This window comes from Argentina anserina, chromosome 7 (assembly GCF_933775445.1).
Source record: "Argentina anserina chromosome 7, drPotAnse1.1, whole genome shotgun sequence".
Lineage (NCBI taxonomy): Eukaryota > Viridiplantae > Streptophyta > Magnoliopsida > Rosales > Rosaceae > Argentina > Argentina anserina.
This window is the reverse complement of record NC_065878.1, coordinates 12,313,062-12,336,437: the sequence shown is the minus strand read 5'-3', so window position 1 is coordinate 12,336,437 and position 23,376 is coordinate 12,313,062. Positions and strand designations below refer to the sequence as shown.

The window sequence follows — 23,376 nt, the reverse complement described above, 5'->3', positions numbered from 1 at the left end:
ACCACTCTATGATCTTGCTTGTCCAGAGAACAGTCAGTACTTTGGATAAATCTTGTTGGTTTAATCCTATTAAACTTTTCTCATCGAAGCATATATCATGACATATTTACTAACTCACCCTAAACTTTGTTGCATATACATATCTAGATTCTGATTTACATAGAATTGCACCAAAATTTCAACGAAAAGACGAATTTTAATCAAAATTTAGAAGTCATTCTCAAACAAAAATAAAAATTCAAAGTTTAGAGATAAACTTGTTGTCAAGTCCATATTAGAAAACAATATAGATGTCTACCTTCTATATTGATGCGTAAGAATATGGTGGTCATCGTCTACCTTCTAGACTCATGAATTCATGACCAAGTGCACCTTCCTCATGGCCAAACAAACTCTACACAAAACCAACAAAAATAAGTAGTAGTTGTTACATTACTTGCATCTTGGAACTTTGCCTAACTTTCTTCTTTAAATCATCAACTCTCCAAGTCTCCAACCCATCTCATAATTAAAAACAGAAGAAGAACAAAATTCATGATTAAAATAAAAAAGTGCTCAAATTTTCTTTCACAACCCTCATATTTGCCTTAGATAAGACTCATATCTCTCAAGAGTCATTAGACCTCATCCAACAGACTTATCGTCCATAAACCCTTGAAAAATCCATTTACTCAAAACTTCCAACACATAAAAACCAGACCCAACACAAAAACACTTAAACTTGCTCTGTTTTCAAACCACTACTTACTCTGTTTCCCCCAGCTCTTGTTTGCTCGAACCCTTTAGAAAACCCAGCTCAATCTTAAACCCCAGATCCCTCTTAGACTTCTAGAAGCCGGGTCATAAAGCCCGGATCTTTCTTGATGAATTTTGGGTCTTTTGAGTGATATTATGCATAGATCTGGAGCTGCCATGGCTTGGAATGTGTTCAAGTTCTGCACAGCTCTGAGGGGTCTGGGCTCTGTTATGATCCTTTTGGTCCTTGGAGTTGTGGGTGTGACGTATTACACTGTTGTTTTGACTAATTATGGCCCGGCTTTATATGCTGGTGGACTTGACTCTCTCATTGCTATTGTCGTTTTGATCTTGTTTCATTCATTGGTAAGACTTTGAAAAACTTGTGAAGTTTTGATCTTTTGCAGTTTTGGTATCTGGGTTTTGACGGGTTTTGTTGTCTGGGATTTCGGGTTTTAGGATTGCGTGGATGGGAATTTTACTTGTTTGTCAAGTTGAACTTTTGAGGATCTGTTGCAATGTTTTCTGAAGTGAATTCGTTTATGACTTGTGTTGTATTTGATGCTCTTAAGAGTGAGTCAATGGTTTGTATGGTGTCTGCTTAAGTGTATAGGAGAAACTAAAGCTGAAAACTGAAATTTGTTACCAATGTGCTGTGCAGTTGGTGATGTTGCTATGGAGTTACTTTTCTGTTGTTTTGACGGATCCCGGTGGTGTGCCACCGAAATGGAGGCCTGCTGTTGATGAAGAAAGGGGGGAAGCTGATCCATTGAATGGTTCAGAGTTCAGTGATTTGCAAACTGACCCGTCAAATCAAAGAGTCCGGTATTGCCGGAAGTGCAACCAGTTGAAGCCACCTCGCTGCCATCATTGCTCAGTTTGTGAGTCCCAATTTGTGCTATCCTAATTTGCTTGAGCAAAATTCTGCCTTGCTTTTGTTTTTCCTGTTCTTTTGGTTTATGGATCAGACCAAAATGTTGAATGATTTGTTATGTTTCAGGTGGGAGGTGTGTATTGAAAATGGATCACCATTGTGTATGGGTTGTCAATTGTGTTGGGGCCTTAAATTACAAGTATTTTCTTCTATTCTTGGTGAGTTTGTTTACTACTTAGGCGTACTTTCAGATACTTATTGGTAGCTGATTTGTGTCAACTACACATTATTATTTATTAGGTAAGCATATGATATGCCTCCATACCTATTTCTAGCCGAATCTGATTTAGGGTTATCCCCAACGTTGAAAATTACCTTCATGCCTGGGGCCAGAAACATTTTATTTAATGTCATAACCTGTGTTTCCCTCGCTCTGACTTTCCTTACCATGGAAGTGCAGAGGTTGCAAGAGTTGGTAGCATATATATCTACCAACTTTAATCCCTAATTTACATAGATGTAAATACATGATTATAGGATAATGCTCTATTATGCTGGTTCTGATTAAAATGATTAATTTTAGCCTATTAGTGGGCATGTGACACAAAGTTATAATTGGTGACTTTCAGAAACTTATTAGTAGCTGATGTGTGTCGTATACACATAATTATGTTTGTTTATAATAAGCCCTTCCATACCCGTTTCTAGCTGAATCTGATTCAGGGTCCCCAACTTTGATCAATACCTTTGTGCCTGGGGCCAGAAACACTGTATTTATTGTCATAACCTGTGTTTACCTTGCTCTGACTTTCCATACCATGGAAGTTAAGAGGTTGTGGTGGGGAGCACAGATATGCTTCCAATTTCCATATATATGTTACGTAAAGGTTTATAGATGGTTATAGGATAATGCTATATCATGCGGTGAAAAATGTCATGTCAAATCTCCGGTCTATTTAGTAACTCGTGATTTGTGAGCGTATGACACAAAGGTATATTTGGTGCAGTTTTTGGTGTTTCCAAACTGAAAGATGTTAAGTCGTTATATTTTATCTTGTTCAGTAAGTTTTGAGCAACAAACAATTATGTGCAAGATTTCATGGCATGTTGCTGGTAACAACACAGGTGAACTATACGTTTATCAATGACTGTACCTTATGATCACCTGTGTGTACCAGTTTTTCCAAGTTGGTATATCTATTCAATAGAATTAATCCATGTACTACGAAGGCGGACTAACTGGTTACTTGTAGTAGACGACCCTTGGCATATGTCATGTCACCTTGAAAATACTATGTCTCAAATGTTTTTTCATAGCTTGATTTCTGGAATATTGCTAGGTTGGAAGGAGAATAGCACTGTGGACTTTGTTTCATTAATTAAGATCATAGTCCTCGTGGAACTCTCTTTATATGACACCATGTTTTTGTGATTTTGAGAGGTGAACCATGTACAGTGAAACTAGGCTATTGTGAAGTGGCCAACATTTCTTAATTCAATTTTTATATTCTCCGATTTATTGCAGTTGTCACCTTCTGATTACATTTTCATATAACTTGTATGATATTTTAATCAGCCTTTTTATTTATTTATAAATGCTATACTTTGTATACAATAATATAATAATTAGCTAAATTAGAAGCATTTTCAGTACATGATCTGTTATCTGGTTCAGTGAATGTTTGGTAAAAAAAACTTTGTATTAGTGCAAATTTGCAAAAACATGAGTTTTAGCGTTATTCAGGAAGTCACATTCTAAATAATCAATGCTAGTTGCGCCTTATGAATAACAAAAGCAAATGGAAGAATAAAAAGGGTAATCCAAGAAACTGTTCTATCAATGCATATGCTATTAGTTTCAGTAGGTTTTGATATTTGAGTCCCAGTCTGGTATATCAAGGTTGTGATCCACCATGACTTATGGTGAATCCATATTCTTTAGGGGTTTTGTACCGAAACCAAAACTAGATGAATCAGTATTGTCTCCCGTCAGAACAAGTTGAAGGAGAAATACTTGAGCTTGGTATACTTTGTTGTGTGGTTTTATCATCTGTGTATAAAATTGTTGGGTGATTATGTACTTGTGAATGGTGAATTCTCATTAATGGTTTTGTGTGTGTATTTATACATATAAACTGATTCTTTAGTTCTTTCTCGATGCAGTTCTATACGTTCCTTGAGACAACTGTTGTAACTTTATGCTTGTTGCCACACTTCATTGCATTCTTTAGTGAAGGAGAAATACCCGGAACACCCGGGACCCTTGCAACTACTTTCCTTGCTTTTGGTACTCTTATTTCACCTGTTTCATTTTCTGTGCAGCAGGTTGCCTCTTTTTTTTTTTTTTTTGACTCCCTTGTTGCCTGATTTGCAGTTTTAAACCTTGCCTTTGCATTAAGTGTGCTGGGGTTTCTTATCATGCATATATCCTTGGTGGCTGCAAATACTACAACTATTGAGGTATTTTCTCTTGTTTCTACCATACAATGTCTTTAAATTTTGAATTCTACCTTGTGATTGGGAAGTTTTCCGAGCAGTTTACCTTGAGTTGCAGTATCACATGTTTATCTAGGTCCATACACATCAGCAATTTTTATATTTAGCTCAATGTTTAAAAGAGCGAAGGCGTGAGGCGAGGCGTTTTGTCAAAGCCTTAAGCCATAGAAGCCTTGAGTTGAAGAGGCGTAGCCTTTCGCGCTTTCTAAAATTTCAAATTATAATATATAGATAAAAATAGTTCTTAATTCAAATAAATAATAAAGAAAATTCAAAATACATTAATTCATAGTTTCATACATCTTAAATTAACAAATAAATAAAATGGCCTTCATTCATGACAATCTCTTTCATCTTCATTACTAAGAGCCGTTGAATCCAACACTACATCAGAATGAAATTCATCCCAAGCATCAAAGTGAGGAGGATAATTTGCATTATCAAAATGGACACCCATCCCTGCATCAACATCCTCATTACCATCATCAAAATGGGAACCCATCTGTGTATCAACATCCCCTTGGACATCATCATTCTTTACCATGGTTGGACAATTCATGTTGGCTCCACTATTACCTATTCATGCGATAGTAAAGAAATATCATAATATGATACAAGCATTGGAACCCTTTATATATATATATATATATATATATATTTAACATTATATATGTGGTAGTGAAGTACCAAAAAAAAAGCATGAATGGCGATGCCAAGTGATGCCTCGGAACGCCTCACATGCTATAGCGCACCTTGCGACGCCTTTGGCTCACCTTTTGTGTGAAAAACCTCACAGAGAGAGCCTCGAGGCAAAAATGGAATGCCTTGCCTTGAAGCGCGCCTTTTTAAACATTGATTTAGCTTTGGTTTTCAATGGTTGCTTCACTTGAGATGTGCAAAATTATATTTAGGCTTAAAGACACGCCAACATGCGTGTAATTTCAGTGGTCCCATGGCAGCTCCTGCTTGAAGCTTTTGTACAATGCTCATATTCTATAGGAAATGAGTTGAAGCAGGTTAATAGATATGGTACATATCCCCTCACTGGTGCATTATGTGTAGAATGGGTCAGGTGTCTACTGATCATGTCTCCCTGCAGGCCCCTACTGCCATTAGCCTAGCAATGAAGTTATCCAGGGAGGTGTATATTAGCTGGTTTGGCCGTAGGCGATGCTTTTCTCTACTTCAAAATTTAAGCTTTAGCTGGCCTTTGGTTGCTTCTGACTGAGATTTCTCGTTTGCAACCATTTTTAGGGAGTGGAAGGCATCAGTTCACTAATTAGCATAGTTTCTAAGCTCTACTTTGTTTATGGTGGATGCTTTGTTTCAACTTTCAATTCAATTATTTTTAATCTTGTTGAGAGTAAAGATTCCAATTTCCCAAATTTTTCTTTCATGTGAAATTCTTATCCACTAATTTGTGTTATAATCTTACCAATAAAGTCAAGCAGTAGTTGCTGATGGGATTTCTGTTTCTAACTAGGCATATGAGAAGAAAACCACTCTGAAATGGCGCTATGACCTTGGTCGGAAAAAGAATTTTGAACAGGTTGGTAGCACTTCCAATTTTGTAGACTTTGTTATCTTTCCTTTGATGTATATTTTAGTTTAGCCGATGGTCTTTATTGTGAGTGAGTTCTAGTTAGTCATGCATTCACTGTTATGCATAAAAAAAAACAATGAAAGTTGTGTTTCTTTATAATAGAGTAGGGGAATTCTGGATCACCTAGTCTTGAATAAATTCAGAAAAGCTGCTGCGCTATAATATCAGTTGCGAAAACATCTTATATTCACTAATTTGCATTAAAAACAATGAAAATTCTTTTGCCTTATAATAGTGTAGGGGAATTTGGGATAACTGATACCTGAATGTATTGGACGGAAAATAATTTGACAGTAGCAGAAAAATCTCCTGAGCTTTAATACAAAATGTGTAAAAATATCTTATAGGCATTCCCACTAAAGATAATTACTTTCTGTTTGTTACTGTGCCCTCAAATTTCAGTTTTGAAAAAACAAATGCTAAGCTGTATGAATATAACATGAAATGTGATGACTTGGGACTGCCGGCAGAAGCACTGTTTTATTACATCTTGTTCGTCCTAGGCCGTGCACCTGACCGACAAACTACGTGGGAAAGACATTTTTTCATGAAAAATGAATCATAAAGGTCTTCCTGAAGCAATTATTATGTCAATGACTTAGTATATTGTAGAAGTTTAAGGAGCGATAATGGACAGATTAAATAATTTGGGTTTAGCCACATGGATGAGTCAATTTAATCTTAGAGAATGATTTTTAATCTGGTATGCTTGTTTGATCAGGAAAGGAATGAAAACAATATGATGGTAATAGTAGTACTATGAGCTAACATATGAAACTCTCTGGGAGTCTTGGTCAGTATGAGTTGAATTTCTAGTTAGAAATACACCCTAGATCTTCATGATAACCTTATCACTCAAACAAAATAAACGTTTTGACTTGGTCGCCTCTTGCTTTCCTTTCTGCTAGTGTCTGTCAATTCTAGTGAATACAACCTCATCATCATGCACAATTAATTTTTGAAAATCGATACACCTCAGGGAAAATTAAATTCCTCTGTTGAATATGCATATAAAATGTCTGCGTACAACTTATGCTGAAAATACATACAGTTAGGTGACTCTCATTATCGAAAAGACCCAGAGATTTATTACTTGTTCTTTCTGTGGCTATCTTTCTTCTCGCTCTGATTTATGGCTCTGAGTGTGTTTCACTTCAACAGTAACTCGGAGAATCTTAAACAAAATAAAATTGCATCACTGTTATAAGCTGCTAATCTGTAGTGTTGGCCCATCAGGTATTTGGGACAGACAAGCTATACTGGTTCATCCCTGCTTATTCTGAAGAAGATTTGCGACGGATACCAGCGCTCCAGGGTCTCGAATATCCATCTAAGCCGGAGCTTGATTCCCAAGACTTCTAGGCACCATATGTTTGCACATGTCAGTGATACAGAGATTTACTTTGTAACAATAGATGTGGAAACTCCAGAGCAAAAGTTCCCTTGCAGTCATAACTCATCTAACTTGGGCTCAGAGTTTTCATTCCCACGGGCATACCTTGTTAGCATGGCTATTAGAGACACGAAGAGACGCATTATCCAGAGACCTAGATCAAGAAGTGCAGTTTACGGCTTGCAATCTTGCAGAGTAGTGTGGGTTTGACTGGCTAGAATTCATTTTATGTCTTGGGGGAGAGAATCGGGAACCGTAGAAAAGGGAAATGAAACTTCTCCATCTGGAAATATTCCAAGAGATCCATTTGTCGGAAATATCTGTTGTACCATTTGTTGGAAATACAGAAAGCTATGTAGGTGCTCTGTCAATTTAGTGTAATGCATGTGCTATAATTTATCCATAATATATCAAATTTTCCAGTGCGTTCATGCCTCTATTATTCACTTAAAAATTCTTCTGAGCTGTTTTTTCACCACAGATGGATTCATATTTGGTTTTCTAATCATTTATATATTATATTTCCTATATATACATTGCCATGCTCACTGCGGATAAAGAATTTCCTTCATCTGAACTAAGAATGATTTCTTTTGTGAAGAACCAGCAGAAGGATGCCCTTCGAAATTTTACATACCAAACTGAGGACTTGAGCTTAGTCAAGATAATTTCCAAGGTAGCTTTAGGTAATAAATTGCATTGAGACCTGAACCTTCGTGCCATCCAATTTTAGGATTGGGTCATAAATATAAACTGAAACTTGCATGCTTAGTGTTCAACATTTATATATATGCATATTAATTCAGCGAAGTTCAGTTTCAGGGTAGTGTTCCAATAATCACTCTTTTCAACTTTCTTCTTAATTGCAATTCAGTCCGACTTCTTCAAGAAACAAGAATTCAAGCATTTCTTCAAGAAGACAAGAACTCCCATATTCTGTACTCTTATAATTTTTCAGGGGTCTTGAAAACCAAGAACGGTCTAGCATTCTCTTTGGAGAAAATCGTGAGTATCCTTACTATTTTATTATGCGGTTTTTCATTCTTGTTTTGTCACTGTTGCATTATGCTTAAGAAGTTTGGTTTCAGCCCTTTTTAGGTTTGTGGCTTTGTCATTTTGTTACTTTCTTCTGGGGTTTCATATGTTATATTTTTTTTTTCTGGGGTATATTGCTTTGTATGCCGTAGTGTTTTTGGTCAAAATTTTGAAATGTGAATTGAATACGATACAAATGATACCAAAGTTGTGGTTCTTCTGTTTTGATTACGATACAAATGATACAAATGTACATGCCTTAGTTTTGGTTCCGTGAAATGTACGTTTTTCTTCTGTGTTGATGTTCATCATAGCCTTCCTTTTCCTTTCCTTGTTTTTGCAGATGAGTTTGGCTATGCTAACGAACAGCTAAATATTTCTTTTCAAATTTAATAGTACCGCGCGAATTTGATTCCTTGTATCAAATCTTGGTATCTGTCTCCCAACCTTCATAGCTCCCCACATATGTATCAGATGGGTGGAGGTTTGGTGTCAAGGTGGGTTCGTGCAATCCTACATTTTCCTCTCGTATGTTTAAATGTGATTATTTTATAAAAAAAAAACCCTTCACTCTTTAATGTAATACTCTTTTTTGTTTGTTTGTCCGTGTAGAAAATGGAACTAACATTTTAAAAGTTCTCAAATTTAGTGGTATTTTGAGGGTCTGACCTTATAATAGTAGGGACAAATTGATTTTTTATTTGAAGATGATAAAAAAAATACTTTCATTCAAATCGCAAACAAAAGTCAAGGATGTCTATACACGTCCACTTGCTACCACATTTTCAGGGTAAACAAGGATTCATGACAAAGCCAAAGAGACACATATCCCGCCTACCTATCTAAGCAATAAACACCTTGCACAAGGAAATTCCATGAACACCATGGGAACAAACAAAAAGAAACCAAACCAAGCAAAAGAATTGCAGAAGAAAAAACCAAAGCTAGAGTCCAAAGCAAAACAAAAGAAAAACTAAATGAATAAACAAGAGTAACAAGAGGTCCGAGCCTCAGATTGGCTCCTTCCCCTTGGAGCTAGGAGGAGGAGATACGCCGGCATAAAGATAAGAAAGAACTTGATCACCAGACACTTTCTTTGTTTGAGACGGTGTAATATCCCACATCGGCCAATATAGAGGGGGTGATGTGCCTTATATGTACATGCACACCTCTATCTAACACGAGACCATTTGGGGGCTCAATGACTTTGGAGGGGATGAGAACTCCGAAGTTAAGCTTGTTCAGGCTAGAGCAATCTCAGGATGGGTGACTTACGGGGAAGTTGCTCGTTAGCTCCTAGAAACAAAACCGTGAGGGTACATCACCCTCTCTTCGTTGGCCGATGTGGGATGTTACAATCCATCCCTTTAGGAGTCCGACGTCCTCGTCGGCACACTCGCACCACATGACAGAGTGGCTCTAATACCAAATTGTCACATCCCGGGACCGGCTCCGCTGTAATACGATATAGTCCGCTTTGGGCGTAACCCTCATGGTTTTGTTTCTGAGAGCTCACGAGCAACTTCTCAGTAGGTCACTGATATTGGGATTGCTTTGGCCTGAAACAAGCTTAACTTAAGAGTTCATATCTCCTCCGAAGCCATTGAGCCCCCAAAAGGCCTCGTGTTAGATGAAGGTGGGCATTACATATAAGGCACATTACTCTCTCTCTCTGTTGGCCGATGTGGGATATTACATATGCTGTGAGAAACCCTAACCTTAATTTTTGCGAGAAACCCTCAATTCCTTATCATTCAGATGAATAAAATTAGCAGCCACCATAGCCACTGTCTTGATACGGTTTGGTTTCTCAAACTTGGACAGGAAATTCTTTAGATAAACCTAGAAGTACAACTGATCCATGGGGATAAAATGAATATATGCAATCTCATCATACTCTTGGAAAACTACCGGTGCCCTGGCGTAGTACCAGCGTCCTCCTTTGATCACCCTATTGGCATCCTTTCCATGATTGAAAGCAAACATAAATCTATCAAGAGGTCGTGCTTGTACCTAAAAAGAACCTTCAAGCGTTCAAAGATTACGAAAATGGGAACACAGATCCAAGGCCGAGACCTGTTTTGGAGTAATCGGCCGAGCAAGCAGGAAAGCTTGACCTGTACCAATTGGACCGTCATCCTCGTCTTGGATGTTTGAATGACGAGTTTTTGAGCAAAAGTTTGGTGAAGGTATCAAGTGTAATATCTCGAAATTTAGTATTTACTACTTAGTACTCTAAGGTTATATTAACTTAGAATTAATTCAATTTTTCTTCTAATATTTCTCTTTAGAAACCAATGATGTTAAGGTTCATACTGTCAAATATAGAAAGTTTCTTTTTGTAAGATTTAGACTACGATTTGGTTACGTTAGCTCATGTTTCTTGCGTATACTCGATACTTTGTAATCGAGTTTAAGACTAATACTAATAGTATTATCTTTTATGCATTATATTAGTGTTAGATAATGCAAATATATTGAAACCTTATCAAAAGAATATATAAATTCCTTTACTTTTTAGAATAACACATATAAATGTTATATCAATATATATATATATATATATATATATATATATATAATCTTTATGCCAATACGTTTTGAACCTAGCTGAATTTTATATTTTACCCCATCACACTATTTGTTTTTTTTTTCTTTGTGAACAACCAACCTAACTAGCTAGACTATCACTCAATATTAATTATTGATCTCTTAAGTCAAGAATGGTAGTTGAGAATTGAATTTTTGTGTTCCTTCTTGGCCTATTTATATTTGTGAGTTGCTTCAAGCTTTTTTCACATTTCAAAATCAGAAAATCATACAAGTCTAAAGTTCCCTTAGTTGATAGAAAACTCAAACAGTCAATGTACCTCAAGCTAAAATTCTAGCATTCACTATTTCTCTCTTAAACAAGTTCATTCTTTACTAAAGTAATCCAGTTTTGGATCCACATCAAAACCTTCTTTTCACCCCTGAAATTTCAAGGTAAGTACATCTTACATCCTTATATTTGTCTTTTAATATTTATCAAAGTGCATAGCTAAGGATAAAATGGAAAATACCATGTTTTAGTAAGAGTTATATTTTCGTATTTTATAACATCTGAGTTTGTCCAATGTAATAATAGCATTAAATTTCTCACGAAAAATGCTTCAATTTAGGATTTTGAATCACTCAAAAAGTTTTAAAAATTGAGAAGTTATGACTAATCAAAGTTAGAGTTAATAAACTCACTGAAAATCTCTTATAGCACTCACGACTTTAAAAACTCATATCTCACTCATTTCTTAACTATTTTCCACAAATGTTATATCAAATTAAAGTTTAAGACCTCTACTTTTAATCTGGAAAGTTTCAGAAGAAATGATGAAATTAGTTACAAGTAGAATACGAAGACATCTAAGTTGATAACTTGATGATCGGTTTCTGCACTGTTACTGTGTTTAAACTTTTTGGACTCAATGACTTTAAACTGGACTGTATGACTTATCCTATTGGATTCCTTACGAAAAATCCTTGAATATCGACTTCTCACTTGCCTAATTTAGATGTTTATTGATTGAGTTATCGATACGGAAAGTCGACAAACTTTAAGACTATTATTTGAAGGACAATTGCCACTTTGGACAAAGACTTTACTTATTATGGAAGAAATAACTACTAATCATTTGCCTACTAACTAATATTGTCTAATTACTTTTAACTTAAAGTACATTAACTTTATTGCACATTTACTTTCAAGTTTATTAACTTGTTTATTTCATGCATACATTGAGTTATTGAAAGTATTTATATCTTGGTGTAAGTTTATATATTTGATTAGTATTTAAATATTGTCTTAATTACTAAACTTTGTGATATTCTATTGACGTTATTGAGTTGGAGGTGTGAAGCCGGGTGATTAGTACTATCCTGTGCTAAGTGAATTACTGGTAAAATTGTTTTGTGCTTTGTGAGTTAACCTTGGGTCCTAGTCCCTATAGATAGTGCACTATTACACTCATAAGAGAATTGACCTTGAGTATACATACTTTACTTTGATAGTCCACTATTATACTTATAGGAGAATTGACCTTGAGTATACATACTTTGGTTTTGGCATCGGTATGCTAAGACTTATCCGTGTTTTGGGTAAACATGAACCCTAACATGTGACTTTGTGATTAATTACATGTTTTCTTGAAAATTCACACAATTGATTGAATATATTGATGCTGATATGTATATCTATATGCATAATTATGAATTCGTGTGACCAAATACACCTGGTTCTTGGTACATTTTACTTGGTTGTTCATATTTGAATTTCTCATTAGCCAACTTATCATAAGAATGTACTATGTACTTACTGGGTCTGTGTTACTCATGATGATATACATTCTTATTTTCAGGTAATTAGTAGATGCTTAGGAAATGAGATGGATCTACTAAATAAAATGATGGTTTTTCTTAAATTACTATTTCAAGACAATAAATGCGAGACTCGTGTATCTTTGCTAAAATTCAGTATTTTTAAATCCATTGTATTGTAAAATAACTTTGATTTTGTTTCCTAATAAAAATATTTATCAGTTTTATTGAGAAATTTTTTTAATTTTAAGGTCACGCCTCTAATTCAGAAAACATATTTTTATATAATAATAATCTTAGATTTAAGGGCGTGACATCATGTACGGCATCGGAGACAAACCGCTTGCTGCCGGGGGAAAGCCGCGGCGCTGTGCTATTGATCTAATTTTTATTTTCCAAGCGAATGCCGCCTGTGACGAATTCAATTTAGTTCTATGGTAAAAAAAATAAAAAAATTGAGAAGGAGTAAAAAGTTATAATTAAGGAAGGTCTTGATTAAGCAAAAGGATTTTTGAATTTTCTAACACATAAAAAGTCTAAAACCATCCGGAAGACACATAGAGAAGCACACGTGTCACTCGTTCTGGCGCGCTTCCGCATCTTATAAAAGCCCACCAACAGAAGAAAAAGGCAAGCAGTTTGGGCACTTCTGGAGGTGTCTTCTTCGTTCTTCACAATCTCAAACCCTCTCATTTCCATTCGTTCCATTTTCAGGTCAGAACTCAGAACCCAAAATTCCCTTCTTTGTTTCCTCTCCTTTCTCCTCTATTTCATCTACTTCCAATTCCAAATTATTCCCAGCTCTGGTTCTACGTATCTTCTCATGTTTCATAAAACTATGTTCAATTCGCTTGTTAATAGTTTTTAGAGTATTTAGCTTATATAATGAATTAATGATGAAACATAAAAGAAGCAATATCTTGTTAGGATTTGATCGAGGACTTAGAGAATGTTTCATTAGATGTTATTGTGGCAATATATTTGATTTTCAAGCTATTTATGATTGTGTTTCAGTTTCGTACTTGATCCCGAATTGGTTAGCTAGATATAACATTGAGGAGTTTCTTGTAGTTTCTGGGATTTTACCTTCATTGCTAGGATCTTTATGATATAGTAATAATGTAATTGATAAACAAGTGAGTGATTTGAGTATTTTGCTGCCTTGTTTTTGCTTTTAGAGGGTTAATCGATCGCAGCGAATATGCAAAGAGAGAAGCAAGTTAGACGGGGTTTATCTCACTCAGATGAAATGTTAAACAGTTTTCCTGGATTTGGTAGAAGCATGATGCCTAGCCTGTTTAGTGGAAGGGATATGATCCCTTCTTCAGTCGGCCGCTTGGGGACATCTTTGGGTCTAGCATGTTCGGTGCAAGTGCTGCTTCTAGTGATGTACCAGAGAGTGGAGGAGGTGGGGGAATTATAGTAGAAGAACTCGACTCTGATGATGGCACGGAGGAGGATGAGGGTACTGGAGATGGGAGTGATGAGAGGAAACAGCGTGCCGTTTCAAGTAACGAGCCATCAGTTGAACATCCAGATGATGATGATGATGGTGATGAAGTCGATGGTAATTGAATTTTTGTATGTGGTTTACTTGTGAAGCTGAAATATTTCTATGGTCATAGCTTTTTGGTTGAGTTTTGATAAGAGTAGTGCGTGTTTTATGTAGCAGAAGAGAAAATCAAGAACAAGAGAGGAGAGTTCAACAAGGGGCAAGGCACACAGCCCCAGAGTCGTAGTATCTCTTTTCAGAGTTGCCGAGTCACATATGGTGGTATAGATGGAGCATATTACACTTCTACAAGAACTAGAAGGGCAGGCAATGATGGTGTAAGTATTAGTAGATTGGGTTTGATATGTTATTGTATTCTTCTTGTTGCTTCAACTTTGCGATTGTGAAGCAGGTGAGGATTGTGGAAACCAAAGAAGCTGATAAGACAACTGGTCAAGCGACACATAAGATATCTAGAGGAATTCATAATAAGGTACAGGGTTAACCTTTTCAGCTCATGCAGCCTGGTCAGGACCAATTATTATAACAGATAACCACAAATTGTAGCTTTAGGTGTTGATCATTTCCGTTAATAAAGTAGTCATAAAAATTATGTTTTTAGCTGGTGACCTGTATAATACTTGGAGAGCTAGTTTTCATGTACTCTCAAGTATTAAGTTTTAGGGATGTGAATGAATTAGATTTCTCCATCAAGCAATTTTCATTGTCACTCATTGGATGCTTATTAGATTGAAATTTTGTCGATCTCTGTACTTGGTAAATGTTGAAGATTTTACTACTATTCTTGTACAAGTCCGATTTTGACTCGTTCGGATTGTTTTCCCATAGCCGTTCAATTCACTTTCTGCTAGCACCTTGATGTTCTGCTTGCATAATTCCATTATCACCTCTGGGGGTGATAGTAGTCAGAATATCTGGGTATGTCATTACTGCATTGACATATTTCTATCGCTTACATAGGGTCACTCTGTTACAAGGAAGCTGAACGCAGATGGAAAGGTGGATATGTTGCAAACTTTACACAATCTGAATGAAGGTTGGTCCCTGCAGCTTATCATGGCTTTTGAATAGGTATTGTGTTTCATGCCGATGAACAATGAAGCTGATGTAACTATGCTTTTTCCAGATGAGCTTGTTGGTTTTGAAGAAACTTGGAATGGTAATGTTAAGGTGGACATACCTGGCTGGAAATGTTTTGATAATCTAGGTAAATGATATCCACTGCTTGGTTTTTAGAATATTAGGTTGTATGCATTCTAGTAGGCTGTCCTTAGAGTCCTAGATAGCTCTGAAGTAGTCAGTCTTGGGTTAAGTACTCATGAATACTGGAGTTGGGTGGGTGGGTTTTCAGTATCTCTATTTCTGAAAGAATCTAAGGTCTTAGCTTCAGCCAATTAGGTAGTCCACCGACTTAGAATGGACTATCGTGTCATCTGTACATGCATGTTCTTGGCTCTTGGGTCTGTGTGAATGAAAGCCAGAGAAAATTTTGCAAGACTTGAAGTCCCAAACCGTTCATATATAGTAGCTAGAGATTGCAAAACAGTAATGGAGATTGTTGCCAGTCTGAATAACTGGTGATGGTGGAGGAGAACTAGGCACATATATAATGCCAATTAAGTTCCCTATGTTGTATCCTAAATCGTTGCAACGGTTCTGTTTGATAATTGGACAGTGGTATGGCATTGGCTTATTGGCAGATATACTAAGACATGAAATAATATGGGTACTCGTCGAACTTTTTACTGTGTACAACAGTACAAGATAGGTGGCAATATCCGGTATTCAAGTCTGTACAGAACTTGTCATATGCAAAGGCATGTTTATATTTGTTTCTATGCATTTTGGTATTATATATTCTTGTTTGTGTTTAATTGGTTAATACACATTATAGGTATACCAAAGGGCAATGTATCTTGGAGTGCGGGGCTCCTTCCATATTCAGAGCAACCACAAAGCTCCGGAGGGATCAGACCAGGGAATGTAAATGGTACTACAGCTGGGAGAACCAAAAAGGTTGTTAGAATCAATATAGAGTAAATATAGGTAGAGCATCTACACATATCAGAAAGACGGAAGGGTACCAGTGGTTGACAGATTCAGTTAAACTGTTTCAAATTGTGAAGAGTTGGACACTTGGACGTCTATATTAGGTATTGTAGTTTTGGAGGGGTGGGTGTTTTAGGTGGTTTCAGTTGTCTAATTTATAGTGTCCATGAGAATGTTTTATTGTATTTATGAGAATGTAAGGAAAATTTCATCTTTGTTAATTAATTAAAAGGAAATGAGTTGGCCATATTGCATTTGCCTCGTGATTTTGAAGACGGGCGGGTGGGTCTGCCGCGGCTCAGAGGAGGCCGGAGGAGTGGTGACCGGAGCAGGAGAGATCAGAGAAGACGAGCGTAAGTCCAAATCGCAACTGTGCTTGACTAATTAGGTCCAGAATGAGAAGTTGGGCCCGCAGAAATATTGGGTATATCAGGTCTGCTTGTTGAAGGAGATGATGTGGTTGGCGGAAAATTGGGGCTGGATAACAAAATAAACTCTTTAATTCGTCTTGACTTTTTCACTTTTTTTTATATATTCTCATGATAAACATAAATGAGTTTTATGAGTATGTGTAGACTATATCTAATGGAAACTCTACCACAAGACCAAATGATATTGGGTTTATGAGTTGGCTGCAAAGTTGCTAGCTTAGAGCATTTGGCCATTTGGGTATTGGAACTTGACATTGTTTTCAAGTTCTCATCAATTTTAAAGTCAATGGAATTGATTAAAAAAGTTGCATTCACATGATTCATTTTATTTGCAGTTTCAGCACAATCTGTTCTGGCTAGACTAAATTGAATAAAGATTAAAAGTCATGATATCTAACCAGTAAAACTTGATGAGACCGATTTAATGGTTAAACATGAATTGAATACCTTACAAACTTGTCCAATGGTAACAATATCTCACAACTAGATAAAGAAAACAAAATTGCAAAACAGCATTCATTTGAAGAAAGTATCACAATTAGAACGGTAGGATTCTTAGATGACAGAAACACTCCAGTCTCAGTCTTCTTCTTCTGCGTCATTCTCAGCGATGTTGAAGTACCTTAATTCATAGACATTTCGGTCCTTGTTGGATGCAATCACACGAAGCCAATCACGGACATTGTGCTTCTTTAGATACTTCTTGGTCAAATACTTCAGATATCTGAACCACAAAAGCAGTTTTATTACTTATGAAACTACAAGCAAAGAGCAAGTCAACATGTCCTCTGATACAATTGTGGGGGGAAGTTTGAATTTACTATCGTAACATGTCTGTTCACATAGTTAGAGGCCTGCGGTATTAGCACTACGTAGTTGACAAGTGGGATGAGGCCAAAAGGGTACTAAAACCCTCTCACATACTTTAAAATCAACACTCAAAATTATGAGCCTAAAATGTCGGAGTTTCCAGTAGGCTATATACAAGCTCAGTATTGTTCAGAATAAGCTAGTCAAACTAACAATCTAAAGGATACTGTTCTTAAAAGGAGAGAATCCCACTAATCATTTATCTTTATCATAGTTTGGGGGAATGCTGGAATAGTGAATCAAACTAATAAAGCTGAATTCAACACAGAAAGCTTTCACAAAAAGATAAGCAGATGAAATTTCTCTATCTAAGACCTAGATCAATTTAGCTTCCTAAAGTAGATATATATCATCACCAAGGTGGCAAATGATTCTACACAAACGATTTCACATCAGAAGCAAAAGCTATAACTAACTTTCAGTGTAAATTAACCACACCACACCATAACATGATAAGTCCAAAGCCCAGGTTCACTGAATTACCTCTTAGAGAAGTTGCTGTCAGAGGAAACCGTTAGCTTGTTCTTATCACGAGACACGGTAACAGAGTCACCAAGGGCACCAGCCTTGCCTCCGACCTTGATCCTCTCCTGGAGAAACTTCTCGAGGGATGCAATGTCCATGATCTTGTCTTCTACCGGCTTACCACAATCAATGGTAAACGCCACTCCCTTCTTCTTCCCCTTGGGGCCTGCTGCAGCTCCTCGACTCATTGTCAATAATCTTCTGCAATCCATACACAAAACTCACATCAAACCACACATGTCCCAACATCACAAGAACCCAAAATTCAACGAAATTGCGTAAATTGATTTATAACTTGACAACACCCAACACATTATACATCTGGCAATCTAACATACCACAAACATACCATTCTCCTTAATCCGACAAAGAATATTAAACATATTGCAAAGTTATATACTGTGATATCTACACCCTAAGCTAAACACACTTACAATCAAATATCTAAGAACAAAATGCCTTGGGCGTGTAATTTGCAATGGAATCTGAGATACAGTTGCTGGAGTAAAATACCAAGAATGAAAGCTCATAAATAAAACCCAGATAAGACCCAAATACGATAAACCCAGATACAGAATTCGAAAGAAGATTTATATATCTGTAACAAGTAGACGGAGACTTACCGGAGAGCGAGATGAAAGGTTGGGAGTGAAGAAGTCTGAGAGGGAAGAGATAAGGCGGCAGCGAGTGTTGCAAATAAGTAGGGTTTTACTTGGTTGTCGAGGACTATATCAGGTGCAAACGGGTGTACTCTAATACTGTCTTCTTATATATAATAATCTGACACGTGGCATAGTATATCTTGTGTTGTTATGCGCAAATTAGTCCGTGAACACAGCTTTCATTTTATGCCAGTGTGACACAACATTTCATATACTATCCTAGAGTCATTGGTATGTATTAATACATATATGTAAGTATATGTAATTATATTTCATAAGCCAATAACATTGTTTTTCGATTTTGTAAATTTATTTGACGGATTACAATTATTGTAATTTGGAGTTAAATTCCATATCCACCATCTTGATAAGAAACATAGAAACTATAGAAAAGCACCAGTGTGTTTTCTCCATTGTCATATTGACAAGTACATATTCTAGCACGAAATGCACTCTGTAAAATAGTTTTAGCGATGAGTTGGGTGTCGTTTGAACTAGTCGATATGTCATTTAAATACTTTGAGTCCAATAATCAATCTTGATACAATTTTTTCTTAGTTTCCAAACAAACAGAATAAATAGCGTGCCCATGACATTGTCTTTTCTCGTAAAAACCTGAATTAGGTCAGGTGGAAGATGCATAATCAGAACGATTGTTAATATATACTAGAAGTGAACGATCAAATTAAAGGAGTTTGATTGATTCCGAAACAAGTGAGCACATGTAAAACGTTGAGAGTGTACTCAGTGTAGATCAATTAATTTACTCCAATGTCTTAAAATTATAATATGCAATTATCTCAGACATGTCAAGCAATACTGGGTTAGACGACATTGAATGTTACGAACAGTCTGAGATTGCTTTAAATTATAAGAAGCTAAAATGTTAGATCATATATATTGTAAATCATGCATTGTGATCAGTTGCAACTCAATTTAATTTCCACCAGACTGTGAACGCGAGCAGTTATGTGACTCACGTAGTATGTCATACACATGGAAGAGCAGACACTAGAAGATCATCCAAACTGTAGCAAGAGCAAGCCACCCTATAAAATGCTTGTATAGTAATAACAATTACAGCTGCAAGATTAGTCTAATTGAAGCCTTCAATTAACAATAAACAGAGTTCACAGCAACATGCATATCATATCATAGTACTAAGGATTACGGAAAATTTTCAGACCAGATCATTTAGTTTGAAGGTTCATGATTGGTAATCAACCAACCTGCTCAGGCCAAATTATCAGTTGAGGACTAAGTAGATGCCACATTCCGCGTGCATAGATAGATACAAAGTTATAGACTAGCCTAACATGGGAGAGATTGCTGTGCTAGAAATCTGCTACAGCAGCCAATTTCTAAATTCATCATAGTACAATCAGAATCAGTTACTTCTTCTATCCAGCTTTCTCTTGTTGTTTTTCGACTTCAATTCAACCGTGGCAGCATGCCTTTTTCCTAAATAAAAGTGCAAAGAACAAGTTATTAGATGAGGCGAGCGGTGAGCCTATTGCAAGCACAGATTCACAAAAGCAAAAGATTACTACTCACCTGGTGATGGTGAGGTGCAAATTGCAGCATCTGTGGTGTGGAAAATCTCGACACTAAATTCAAATTTGACATTATCAGTCAACACAAAGACACACACATCACTCTCTTTCAGATTATTGATTCGCGCAAATGCAGACCAGCCAGTCCCAACTCTGGTTTCATAAGTTTGGTTATTGGGATAATGGAACTCGACATTGTGAGATACACCATTAGCTCGAAAATGGCGTGATTAGGCTTCTTCTTAAAATGTCTCTTGGCAAAATCACGTGGAAAACTCTGAACCAAAAAGAAGACAAAGCCAGAGAGTTTGCTCAATTATTTTGCACACAGATATAATGACATCTAAATAAAGAATTTAGCAAAAGTTTCTTACCAAGTAATATCCTTGGGCATAAGAGGCACGCATAGGAAGCACAACACAGGGTTTTGCAGATTTAGATTCAAAGTACCGAGCTCTCTGAAGAGCACTAAGCTTTCTGACTTCCATATCTAGCTGCTCTCTTTGTTTAAGGATACTCACAGTTCTGAAAGAGCCACCTACATCTTTGTCGTTGCTTCGAACTTCTGAGTTAGAACAAGTTATCTTGCTCTTGCGGAGATGCGATCCTAATGGGGATTTGCCTCTTGTTTTTGAGCATGATAGTTTTTCGCTCAAGATTTCAATAGAGACGTCATCATCATCTTTGTGATCCTCATCCTCATCTTCATTATCTCCTTCACTTTTCTCATCTCCATAATCAACATCTGCTGCAGTTTCACTTTCTTCTGCACTCAAATTTTCATCTTCATCTTCTTCCTCACTTTCATAATTATCCTCATCACCTTCTTCTGCATTTGTGTAACTTTCACGCTCATCATAGCTGTTATCTTCATTGTCAAGAAGAACATCAATGTGAGGCAGAGGACTCGGTAGCTGAGAGTAATGTCCTATACTTGCTCGGCATTGTGGAACATCATCCAATATTTCAACAGATGGATCATCATCCAATATTTCAATAGATGGATTATCATCTTCATCACCATCTTCCATAGGATAGTCAACATCTTTTAATCTCGAGCAGTCACTTTCTTTCCTAGTCGCCATTCCATACAACTTTTTGCAAGCATTTTTCCCATATATGTCGACAGATAATTCTGAATTCCCAGTATAACGGAACACGAGAATTACCTTCACCTTTAAGCCATTTTCATGCACAAATTTGTTCCAACCATTTTGGAAATAGTACTTATGATTAAGTTTTTCCACATCAACAAACCAAGTTCCAGCTGGGGTACAAAGACGAAACTGTTCAGGCACATTCCCATCAAAATGTTTGAGAAAAGCTCTAGGAATTTTCTGTAACAAAAGTAATTGATTAGAATGGTCAATTGTAGATATAGAATCCATACAGCATGTAGTCATACATATTCTACCCTGTGTTGTATGACTACATGCTTCATTGTTTCATATCACAATATATGAACTCAATCAGAGATTAGAATTGGACAAGTAAACTAGATTGAAGAACAGGCAAGCCCAGAAATTCTTAGAATAAAACATTAACGTTTGCTAGGATAACAGTACACACAGCAAAAGCAACTAAAGTTAATAACTTTGCTGTTCAAGAATCAGAAGTGTTGAATCAGATTTCATGTTTGCATCAAACAAACTCCAAATTCCACCATAATTAGAGAAGAAAAAAAGTAGTTCACTTTATTTTCCACTTAACTCCTGCAGCCTGCTTCCTTTTCAAGTATTCACAGGGATTTCCCCCTCATATTGGACTGAAGGCTCATTTTTTGATAAGGGAAACCCACTAAAACATTCGTTTCCATTGTTTGCTGCCTAGCTTTCTAGTATTGACAGAAATGTTAAGTTGAAGTTTAAAACTACGAACAGAAGATTTTGGGCTTACCAACTTGTGACAGAAGTGATCCCCCAGAAGAATCTTGAAGAAAGAAGGATCCCTTCTTCTTGCCATCAAGATCTTTCCCTTCTTCCCTTCAATTTCATCTGGTCATAATTAGTCCTGTCTATGGAGGGCTTTATGAGCAATTCCCCAGAAGGCAACACTCACCTACAACACTGTGCATGAGCATGGGCTTTTACCCAAAAGGTTATAGAAACATCTACGGCACTTAAATTCTATGCTTCACTTTGTGTTTTTTACTGAGATCTACCAGCTTACCAGCTACTTTTCATAAGTGTATTTGATGCATAACAATGATAGTATAAAACAGACTTCGAAAAATAAAAGAATAAAGTCATTCTAAAATGCAATGTTTAAGCCATCCAAGTGGAATGAAGAACACATGCATCTTCGAAAACAACCTTTCCAGTGACGGATCTAGGATCCAAACATAGGGTGCGCTTGAAATTGGCCGAATGCTAAAAAAAAATTTGTCAATACAGTATATAACTATATAAACAATGACATCTATAAAATCTTTAAAAATATAAATAAGTGTCAATTAATGTAGAAAATTATTCTAAAAATCTATGACAAATTAAAATACTCCAACAAATTTTTTCTCAAATTAATTAGATTAAAACTTAATAGTTCATATTTGCAGTTTCATGTTCATTATATAGAGTAACAAGAATATTAGAAGAAAATACTTGAGGATTTTTTTATGAGATTTAAGAAGAAGAATACCGTCATGTATGAGAAATATATGCTAATAATCTAATTATATATATATATATTATTAGAACCTAATATATTGAAAATTTGGGGTGAATATTGTAGCATGGGCTCTAGCCAGGGCAAGCCCTGGGCTAGATCCACCAGTGACCTTGCCAATGATAGCGAGTAACGGTAACATGAAGTTTTACTTCATAACATTTTCCGAGTAGTTAGGAATGTTCTTATTGTAGTTAAAGAAAGGGTCCTAAATTTAGCATACCATAAATTATAATCTGTACACCTTTCTCATTTTTTTATTAATATTTTGTCAACTACCTCTTTCACTTCCTATAACATGCTCGAATTTGATATATATATATATATCTCTCTGAATACCACTGTGCACGGCCTAATTTCTCTTCTCCCTCCAAATGGGTCACTATACAACAACTTTTTTTTATCTAACCCAGGTCCTTAACTAAACATTTCCCTCTATTCTCTTACGGATTCCAATTGATTGATGCTTAGATTTTGCTTTTCTTCTCAATTTTTGGTACTGTTTACTCAATGTTCATATAACAAATTCATCTTTATGCCCAAATTTAGGTATTGAGGAGGTTGGTATAATGGCAGAAGATACTTTGAATCTTGGGTTGCAATCGAAACACCCATTTAGCGTC

General features: G+C 36.2%; 4 protein-coding genes across 4 annotated transcripts; 2 read left to right on the top strand and 2 right to left on the bottom strand.

Annotated features, from left to right (window-relative positions):
• The first annotated feature begins 604 nt into the window (after positions 1-604).
• LOC126802486 (probable protein S-acyltransferase 14) lies at positions 605-7,526 on the top strand. The gene is made up of 7 exons (XM_050530125.1): positions 605-1,101; positions 1,397-1,616; positions 1,736-1,827; positions 3,773-3,896; positions 3,984-4,069; positions 5,589-5,654; positions 6,945-7,526. Exons 1-7 carry the CDS (start codon positions 892-894, stop codon positions 7,068-7,070), a joined length of 924 nt encoding a protein of 307 aa, XP_050386082.1. The 5' UTR covers positions 605-891; the 3' UTR covers positions 7,071-7,526.
• A 5,603-nt stretch (positions 7,527-13,129) lies between these two features.
• LOC126802845 (uncharacterized) lies at positions 13,130-16,289 on the top strand. The gene is given in 8 exon segments (XM_050530555.1): positions 13,130-13,200; positions 13,665-13,796; positions 13,799-14,053; positions 14,156-14,316; positions 14,391-14,471; positions 14,960-15,035; positions 15,126-15,206; positions 15,894-16,289. Coding segments are annotated over 7 exon segments (909 nt in total). The 5' UTR covers positions 13,130-13,200; positions 13,665-13,687; the 3' UTR covers positions 16,040-16,289.
• Positions 16,290-16,873: 584 nt separating this feature from the next.
• LOC126802198 (60S ribosomal protein L22-3) lies at positions 16,874-18,604 on the bottom strand. The gene is made up of 3 exons (XM_050529781.1): positions 18,498-18,604; positions 17,833-18,075; positions 16,874-17,203 (listed from the first exon to the last, which is right to left on the bottom strand). Exons 2-3 carry the CDS (start codon positions 18,060-18,062, stop codon positions 17,059-17,061), a joined length of 375 nt encoding a protein of 124 aa, XP_050385738.1. The 5' UTR covers positions 18,063-18,075; positions 18,498-18,604; the 3' UTR covers positions 16,874-17,058.
• A 1,158-nt stretch (positions 18,605-19,762) lies between these two features.
• Positions 19,763-22,127, bottom strand: LOC126803089 (B3 domain-containing protein At5g60142-like). The gene is made up of 4 exons (XM_050530842.1): positions 21,986-22,127; positions 20,464-21,426; positions 20,091-20,366; positions 19,763-19,997 (listed from the first exon to the last, which is right to left on the bottom strand). Exons 1-3 carry the CDS (start codon positions 22,049-22,051, stop codon positions 20,199-20,201), a joined length of 1,197 nt encoding a protein of 398 aa, XP_050386799.1. The 5' UTR covers positions 22,052-22,127; the 3' UTR covers positions 19,763-19,997; positions 20,091-20,198.
• Between the last annotated feature and the right edge of the window lie 1,249 nt (positions 22,128-23,376).

Coding starts and splice junctions, on each gene's coding strand:
- LOC126802486 (XM_050530125.1), top strand. CDS start 892: ATGCATAGATCTGGAGCTGCCATGGCTTGGAATGTGTTCAAGTTCTGC. Junction 1,102..1,396: donor TGATCTTGTTTCATTCATTG/GTAAGACTTTGA, acceptor TGTGCTGTGCAG/TTGGTGATGTTGCTATGGAG. Junction 4,070..5,588: donor CAAATACTACAACTATTGAG/GTATTTTCTCTT, acceptor GTTTCTAACTAG/GCATATGAGAAGAAAACCAC.
- LOC126802198 (XM_050529781.1), bottom strand. CDS start 18,062: ATGAGTCGAGGAGCTGCAGCAGGCCCCAAGGGGAAGAAGAAGGGAGTG. Junction 17,204..17,832: donor GACAGCAACTTCTCTAAGAG/GTAATTCAGTGA, acceptor TTTGTGGTTCAG/ATATCTGAAGTATTTGACCA.
- LOC126803089 (XM_050530842.1), bottom strand. CDS start 22,051: ATGGCAAGAAGAAGGGATCCTTCTTTCTTCAAGATTCTTCTGGGGGAT. Junction 21,427..21,985: donor ATCACTTCTGTCACAAGTTG/GTAAGCCCAAAA, acceptor CTTTTGTTACAG/AAAATTCCTAGAGCTTTTCT. Junction 20,367..20,463: donor ATGCCCAAGGATATTACTTG/GTAAGAAACTTT, acceptor TTTTTGGTTCAG/AGTTTTCCACGTGATTTTGC.